The 8,996-nt window shown below is 52.9% G+C and overlaps 1 protein-coding gene across 7 annotated transcripts in view; it reads left to right on the top strand.

Moving 5' to 3' along the window:
- Positions 1-8,141: 8,141 nt before the first annotated feature.
- Positions 8,142-8,996, top strand: part of TFCP2 (transcription factor CP2) — a 40,112-nt gene continuing 39,257 nt past the window's right edge. For 4 of the 7 annotated variants that reach the window (XM_073319398.1, XM_073319397.1, XM_073319396.1 and 1 more), the window contains exon 1: positions 8,143-8,682. In XM_073319398.1, coding sequence (XP_073175499.1) covers positions 8,561-8,682 — 122 coding nt within the window. In that variant the 5' untranslated portion in view covers positions 8,143-8,560. Of the gene's footprint in view, positions 8,683-8,996 lie in introns of all 7 variants that reach the window. The other 3 variants (XM_073319393.1, XM_073319392.1, XM_073319399.1) reach the window with 2 other exon arrangements.

The following is an 8,996-nucleotide window of genomic DNA, read 5'->3' as shown; positions in this document are numbered from 1 at the left end:
TCTTTTTTCACTTTCTTTTGTAAAAACGTGTTGTGTGGCTCCCGGACGGTTTATTTATTTGCAATCTCAGGGGAGGAGAAGGGGCATGCGAGGGCGGTCCAGGTGAGGACTGCATGGAGCAACTTCCAGCCATGCTGAGCTTCTTCTGCATCTGCCAGGGTGAGGTAATTGGTTCCTACCTGCTCGGTCCAGGCTGTGATGCCCAGCTCACTGCAACTCCTACCACCTGGGATAGCAGAAGTCAATTCCCAGTTCAGCCAGCTAGTTGGTCAAGAAACCCATGAATGCTGAGTGAGTCCTCAGTCAACTTATGGAGCCAATCTCCATTCTGTCCTCTAACCACAGGCATAACTCTTCAAGGAGTTAGGGTATGTCTACACTATGAAATTAGGTCGATTTTATAGAAGTCAATCTTTAGAAATCAATTTTATACAGTCGATTGTGTATGTCCCCATGAAGCGCATTAAGTCGGCGGAGTGCGTCCTCACTACCGTGGCTAGCATCGACTCACAGAGCGATGCACTGTGGGTAGCTATCCCAGAGTTCCCACAGTCTCCGCTGCCCATTGGAATTCTGGGTTAAGCTCCCAATGCCTGATGGGGCAAAAACATTGTCGAGGAGGGTTTGGGGTACATGTCGTCAGTCTCCCCTCCCTCCATGAAAGCAACGGCAGACAATTGTTTCACACCTTTTTTCCTGGGTTACCCATGCAGATGCCATAGCATGGCAAGCATGGAGCCCGCTCAGCTCACTGCTGCTGTTGTGAGCATTGTAAACACCTTGCGCATTATCCTCCAGTATGTGTAGAACCTGGCTAAGAGACGCCAGCACGAGGACGATTGTGAGGAGGACATGGACACAGACGTTCCTGAAAGCACGGGCTGTGGCAATTGGGACATCATGGCGGCAGTGGGGCTGGTTGATACAGTGGAACGCCGATTCTGGGCCTGGCAAACAAGCACAGCCTGGTGGGACTGCATAGTGTTGCAGATATGGGATGATTCACAGTGGCTGCAAAACTTTTGCATGCATATGGCCACTTTCCTTGAACTTTGTGAGTTGCTTTCCCTCACCCTGAAGCACAGGAGTACCAAGATGAGAGCTGCCCTGACAGTTGAGAAGTGAGTGGCGATAGCCCTGTGGAAGCTTGCAAGGCCTGACTGCTACCCGTCGGTCGGGAATCAATTTGGAGTGGGCAAATCTACTGTGGGGACTGCTGTGATCCAAGTAGCCAATGCAATCACTGACATTCTCTTATCAAGGGTAGTGACTCTGGGAAATGTGCAGGTCATACTGGATGGCTTTGCTGCAATGGGGTTCCCTAACTGTGATGGGGTGATAGACGGAACGGATATCCCTATCTTGGCACTAGATCACCTTGCCCACCAGTACGTAAACCACAAGGGGTACTTCACAAGAGGTGCTGCAACCACTGGTGGATCACAAGGGATGTTTCACCAACATCAACGAGGGATGGCCGGGAAAGGTGCATGACGCTCGCATCTTTAGGAACTCCGGGCTTTTCAAGCAGCTGCAATAAGGGCCTTACTTCTCAGACCAGAAAATAACATTGGGGATGTTGAAATGCCAATAGTTATCCTTGGGGACCCAGTCTACCCCTTGCTCCCATGGCTCATGAAGTCTTACACAGGCAGCCTGGACAGTAGTAAGGAGCAGTTCAACTATAGGCTGAGCAAGTGCAGAATGGTGGTAGAATGTGCCTTTGGACGTTTAAAAGCTCGCTGGTGCTGTTTGCTGACTAGGTTAGACCTCAGTGCAACCAACATTCCCATTCTTATTGCTGCTTGCTGTGTGCTCCATAATATCTGTGAGAGTAAGGGGGAGACGTTTATGGTGGGGTGGGAGGTTGAAGCAAATCGTCTGGTGGCCGATTTTGAGCAGCCAGACATCAGGGCGATTAGAAGAGCACAGCTAGGTGTGCTGCGCATCAGAGAGGCTTTGAAAACCAGTTTCATGACTGGCCAGGCTATGATGTGACAGTTGTGTGTGTTTCTCCTTGCTGGAAACTCACCCCCTTTGTTGATTTTAATTCCCTGTAAACCAACCACCCTCCCCCCTTTGATCACAGCTAGCAAAGGAAATAAAGTAACTATTGTTTTGAAATCATGCATTCTTTATTAATTAAAAAAGAAAGTGAGATAACTGACAAGGTAGCCTGGGTGGGGTGGGGGAGGAGGGAAGGACAAGGCCACATTGCTTATTGTAGCCACACTACAAATCAAAACTGTTTGAATGACAGCCTTCTGTTGCTTGGGCCATCCTCCGGAGTGGAGTGGCTGCTTGCCTGGAGCCACCCCACCATGTTCTTGTGTGTCTGGGTGAGGAGGATATGGAACTTGGGGAGGAGGGCAGGTGGTTATACAATGGATGCAGCGGGGGTCTGTGCTCTTGTTGGCTCTCCTGCAGCTCCACCAGACGCCTCATCATATCCATTTGCTTCCCCATTAGCCTCAGCATCGTCTCCTGCCTCTGCTCTTCGCGCTCACTTAATGCTTTCCTGGCCTCTGCCACCGAATGCCTCCATGCATTCAGCTGTGCCCTATAAGTGCAGGAGGACTGCATGAGCTAGAAAAACATGTCATCGCGAGTGTGGTTTTTTTCGCCTTCTAATCTGCGATAACCTCAGGGAAGGAGATGATGGGAGAGCACAGAAACTTTTGCACCTGTGGGGGGATAAAAAGGGAGAGTAAAAGTTAAGATGATCCTTTTCTTCTCAGAAATGTGAGACTCTTTCACAGTGAATCAAGCAATTCACAGCAGACAGCACATGGGCTTTAGGTACAAGGTCGCATTTTGCCTTTTATATTGAGCGCCTGCCAGTATGGTGACACATCACACATGGCTGGGCAACAGAATTCGGTTTCTAGGCAGCCATGGTAAGCCAAAGGCTATGCGGGTTTGGGTTCTAATGCCTTCATAACTTGTGGGAATGTTTTCAAACTGCAGTGCCCTCCTTTCCCATAGCAAGCACTGGCGGTTGGGTTTGCCATTTAAAAGGAGCGGAGTGCAGTTTTCGGGTGGATGTGCAGCACACATCTCCCCGCACCCTTCCGTGTGGCTGTTTGGGATGATCCCTTCACCCTTCCGTGTGGCTGTTCTCAGGGATGATCCCTTTTAGCCAAGTGCAAACAGCAGCATGAACGGGGTCCTTTTACTGTTCCCTTACAAAAATTCCCCTATTTCAACCAGGTGACCATGAATGATATCACTCCCCTGAGGCTAACACAGAAAGATATAGACCGAATGTTGCTTGAATGTGACCAAAACCCAGGACCATTCGCTGCCATGCTTTGTGCTGCAATGATTCCAGACTACTTGCTACTGACTTGGCATGATAAAGTGTCCTACTGTGGAGGAGGAAATAAGGCAGCCCTCCCCAGAAACCTTCTGCAAAGGCTTTCAGAGTACCTCCAGGAGAGCTTCATGGAGTTGTCCCTGGAGGATTCCTGCTCCATCCCCAGACACGTTAACAGACTTTTCCAGTAGCTGTACTGGCCACGAATGCATCCCAAGTCTTAAGGGCAAATTAAACACGATTGCTTTTAAACCCTGTACTGTAGTTACAAGTGTGCACTCACCAGAGGTGCCTTCTCCGCCTTCAGGGTCGGGGATCCCGCCTTGGGAGGCTATTGGCTGCAGGGTGAGGGAAAGGTCCTGGCTGCCGAGAACAGATTTCACCGCTTGCCTGCTGTGCATTCTCCTCCTCCTCTTCCTCATCCACAAAATCCTCTTCCGTGTTGTGTGAGACTCCCCCCTTGCAGGTGTCCACGGTCAGTGGTGGGGTAGTGGTAGGGTCCCCCCTAGAATGCCATGCAGCTGATCATAGAAGCGGCATGTCTGGGGCTCTGACCCAGAGCGACTGTTTGCCTCCTTTGTCTTTTGGTAGGCTTGCCTGAGCTCTTTGACTTTCACGCGGCACTGCTGTGTGTCCCTGTTGTAGCCTCTGTCCATCATGCCCTGTGCAATTTTGGCATCTATATTAGCATTTCTTCTTTTTGATCGGAGTTTGGCCTGCACAGATTCTTCTCCCCATACAGCAGTCAGATCCAGCGTCTCCCGTTCACTCCATGCTGGAGCTCGTTTGCGATTCTGGGTGACTGCATGGTCACCTGTGCTGCTGAGCTCGCCACGCTGACCAAACGGGAAATGAAATTCAAAATTTCCCAAGGCTTTTCCTGTGTACCTGGCTAGTGCCTCAGAGCTGAAAGTGCTGTCCAGAGCTGTCACATTGGAGCACTCTGAGATAGTTCCTGGAGGCCAACAACGTCGATTTGTGTCCACACTACCCAAAATTCGACCCAGCAAGGTCGATTTTAGCGCTACTCCCCTCGCCGGGGAGGAGGACAGAAGTTGATTTTAAGAGCCCTTTAGGTCGATGGAACAGGATTGCTTGTGTGGACGCATTCATTATAAAATCAACCTCATGCGGCTAAATTCGACCTAACCCTGTAGTGTAGACCAGGGCGCAGACACACCCTGTCCCTGTCTTCAGAGCACAATCTGCCAGCGAAGAGCTCTTTAGACCCCTTCTGCTGAAGCATGGAACTGGGCGCGGGGGGTCCACAGTCTTATTTTTCATAAGACTTGCCAGTGGGCCAGGGGGCACAGACAGTGAGTGGTTTGTGCCGTACTATCTCCCCATGCTAGCTTATCCAGTAGGCTCCCAACTCTCAACACATACACATACCGGTCAAGAGAATACTAGAGATGACAGATGTTTGAGATAAAATTGACAGCAGGAACACAGCTGCTTTTGCTGAAATGTATGAGGAAGACCCAAAGAGCCATAGTACCACAAACATAAAGAATCCAAGGGGGAGGTTGATTCTGGATTCAGAGCCTGCCGTCTAAAGGCAAAATGCCCCTGAATTGCCTACCTGGAGCGGTGCTGGATCATTGCTGTTTCTAAAAAACAAACAAAAAACACATACATTAATGTAGATTTGAGGGTGAAATTTGATCTCCTGGTGCTGACAGACAGCACAATGCCTATGGACCACTTAAATTCACCGAACAAACAGGCCAGCGTGCCTAAATTTCACCTGAGGGGAATTAATTTGCTGATCTTTCTGCCAAGGAAGGTGTCGCTGTGGTCCAGAGATGCACACGCAACATTGGCACAAACCAGGCAGCAGGATTTTGGAACCTGCTTTTTTATTTCAGAGTCCACCGATGATTTCCAAGCCTTTCTGACTGCAGAGCCTGGTGGCCACCAGGTGGCATTGTTTCCCAAATCCTGCAGCTGCAAGTTGCATAATGGATATAAAATTAGGGCCCCATAAACACCAATTAGGAAGGGCTGGACCGGGAGGGGGAGAAGAGTTTGCACTTGTTTGATGGTTCATAGGCTAGGAGGGCCATGGGCCAGCTACTGTTAAGCAGTGGTACTGTACTAAATATGTCAGAGGGCTGCCTCCAGGAACTATCTGAATTGGTGCCACTGATTGAAAAGTTCAAAATGTTCTACCATTAAGAACACAAAATGTTTTCCCCGAAGCTGCCGGGAATAGGGCTCAGGCAGTGTGTAAGGGAAATAATATGTGCTAATCCTCTCCTGCATCTGGATGAGAGAGGTGCAAGCCCCATTTTTCTGGGAAGAATACGGCCCAAAATAATGGGGAACGAATTCTGCAGGGAGAGAAACTTTTATTGTAAAGGATGGAAAAATAGACAGGTTGAGAGCGGAGCTAATGTGAGCACATGACTGACTGTAAATGCTTTGGGCCAAGGAGTGTCTTTTTGCTCAGTGTTTGTACTGCACCTTGCACAGTGGGGTTGTAGTCTGTGGCTCGGGCTCATAGGTGCTATGGCAATACCAATCATAAATAATAGGTAGGAATTTCCAATGCATATTAATTTTATTTACTCTAGGAAAATAATACAGATGGCGTTAATCATATGTTCCTCCAGTTGGGGCTGAAAACTGATTACTAATGTAAACAAGCCTGACCCCATTTCCAGCAGACATTGGGCTGAGTTTTCATTGCAGCAGGGCTCTCGCCCACTTCCTAGAACAGCAATGCCGGCAGCCATTGGAAATCCACCCTATGAAAACAAGCCCCCCACCCCAGCTTGAATCTATCAGTGCTGATGGTTCCTGGGAAAGAAACTGCCACGCAAATTGTAGGGCAGCAGCCAGCCTGCCATAGTGGTGGGAATGCCAGGCCCCCCATCTGCATGCTGAGGGCTGTGTGGATGGAAGATTCTGTCTGTAGCATCTGATGGAGTGGGGGAACATTTCAGTCAAAGCCTTACTTTTCTCATTTGAAAAAAAACCAAGGAGTACTTGTGACTAATAAATTTATTTGGGCACAAGCTTTCATGGGCTAAAACCCACTTCATTGGATGCATGCAGTGTTTGAGATGCATTTGAGTTCTAGATCTACCCTGAAAAGGGCATCCAGCAGCCACATCACCTGGAGAGGACCAGCAGGGTGGGGTGGCGGGGGGAAGCTATGCACAAAGCTGGAGTTCTCCTCTGTTTGCTACAAACACTCAGCTAGCTCCAGGGTTATGTTAAGGCTTAATTGATCCATCTGCAAAGTTGGTGTGTCGGACTGGAAGGATTTTGTCAGGTTTGTACTAAGTTATTTTAAGAAACTCGCTATTGGTTTACACTGGTTTTGCTTTTCCAGCCCATTGGCTGCGAAAACTCAGCAGCTGTTCAGTACATATTTATTGTAATGCATGAAATAAGCAAGTGCACTATTTGCCTTTGCTCCTCACTCAAACCCTCTATTTTTCTTGGAGTCCTCCAGCTCCGCCAATGCCCTTTAGATCTCACCTGGCATTCTCCCTTCCTGCTAATGCCCCCTCAGTCCTTACTTGCAGCCCCCTGCTATCCCAGCCCTGGGCTCATCCCCCAGGACGGTTCTGCCACTGCCCTTCAATCCCAATCCACGCCCCCCACTATCTCTGCCCCCTCCCTCCAGGTCTGCCATTGCTCTCATTCCCGACCCAGAGCCCCCCTGCCATTATCCAGTCCCCTAAGATCCAGGCTGAGTTCACCCCAACTCATTGCACTTAATAGCCAGGGTCAGGAATCGAACCCACAGCCCTCAGAAGCACTGGCCTGAGCCAATTCCTACAACGGGAGAGGGAGAGGAATCCGGACTGTACCACGCCGAGCGGTTCCTGCGCCTTAACCCCGCTAGTCCCGCCCCGTCCGGCGCGCTCAGCCTATCGCAAGGGTGCTGCCGAGGCGACGGGCCCGCCGGTGAGAAGTGATTGGCTGGCGCTCGTTTCGGGTCTGGAGGGGTCTGGGAGCCGCTATTGGCCGCGAGTGAGTGAGGGGGCGGGGCTTGTTCCCGGCTGGGCTGGAGGAGGGGGCTGCGGCGCTGCCGCCGCCTCCATATTGCGGGGCCGGACGACGAGGTGGTGGGGTCGTGGGTCGCGCTCGGGGCCGGGCAGCCGAGGGGGCCTAGGTGCCGCTGAGCGGGAAGGGGCGGGGCGGGGCTCTGGGCGAGGGGGGTCTCTTGGGGGGGTGCTGTCCCCTGGGAGGGGGGGACTCTGGGCGAGGGGTCCCCTGGGGGGGTGCTGTCCCCTGGGAGGGGGGACTCTGGGCGAGGGGTCCCCTGGGGGGGTGCTGTCCCCTGGGAGGGGGGACTCTGGGCGAGGGGTCCCCTGGGGGGGTGCTGTCCCCTGGGAGGGGGGACTCTGGGTGAGGGGTCCCCTGGGGGGGTGCTGTCCCCTGGGAGGGGGGACTCTGGGTGAGGGGTCCCCTGGGGGGGTGCTGTCCCCTGGGAGGGGGGACTCTGGGTGAGGGGTCCCCTGGGGGGGTGCTGTCCCCTGGGAGGGGGGGACTCTGGGTGAGGGGTCCCCTGGGGGGTGCTGTCCTCTGGGAGGGGGGACTCTGGGTGAGGGGTCCCCTGGGGGGGTGCTGTCCTCTGGGAGGGGGGACTCTGGGTGGGGGGGTCCCCTGGGGGGTGCTGTCCTCTGGGAGGGGGGACTCGGTGGGGGGGTCCCCTGGGGGGGTGCTGTCCTCTGGGAGGGGGGACTCTGGGTGGGGGGGTCCCCTGGGGGGTGCTGTCCTCTGGGAGGGGGGACTCTGGGTGAGGGGGTCCCCTGGGGGGTGCTGCCCCCTGTGAGGGAGTGACTCTGGGTGAGGGGGTTGCTGGGGGGTGCTGTCCCTGGGGAGGGGTGACTCTGGGTGTTGGGGTTCCTAGAGGTTAGTATCCCCTGGAAGGGGGTGACTCTGGCTCTTGGGGTCCTTGGGATGTGCGGGAGTAGTGGCCCCTGGAAAGAGAGTGTCTGTGGGTGTTGAGGTCTCAGGGAGATAGTATCCCTTGGAAGGGGGTGACTGTGTGTTGAGCCCTCTGGGAGTTGGAAATTGTGGGTCCCTGGTGGGGAAGCAGCCCCTGGAGGGAGCTCCCTCACTATTAGGGTACTATAGGGGGAGATTGTGGGTTTTGGGTGTGCCCGGGGTATTTCTCCTGGAAAGGGTGACTCTGTAGTGAGTACCCTGCTTCCCACTGATCTTGGAGGGGGTGGGGGGTTGTACATTTGCCACGGGGCCTGAGCCACAAGCCACTGGGTGAGGATGGCGTGGGCTCTGAAGCTGCCGCTGGCGGACGAGGTGATCGAATCGGGGCTGGTGCAAGATTTTGATGCCAGCCTCTCAGGCATTGGGCAGGAGCTGGGCGCTGGCGCCTACAGCATGAGGTAGGTGAGAGCCTCCTGAACATCTTGTCCTACACCATGAATTGAGAAGGGTGATGAGAGTAGAATATGGAGGTTGTGTTTGGACCACCGCGGGCTGGGAGACTGCAGGGTCCAGGAGTAGTTGGATATTCCATTGGGCTGGGCTGAACAGACAGCACAGTGTATCACAGGTCTTGCATTTAAGGGCAGATGACTTTCTGGTGGGCTGATTGAAGCCATCACTAGGTTGGAGCAGATCAAGGGGCCATTTAGTGCAGTATCCTGTCTTCAGTTGTGATCCGTAATGGGAGTAATGTAAGTAACGGGAGGACACC

This window comes from Lepidochelys kempii, chromosome 20, assembly GCF_965140265.1.
Source record: "Lepidochelys kempii isolate rLepKem1 chromosome 20, rLepKem1.hap2, whole genome shotgun sequence".
NCBI classification, from domain to species: Eukaryota; Metazoa; Chordata; order Testudines; family Cheloniidae; genus Lepidochelys; species Lepidochelys kempii.
Note: the sequence above shows the minus strand (reverse complement) of the source record. Positions and strands in the feature narration are given on the sequence as shown.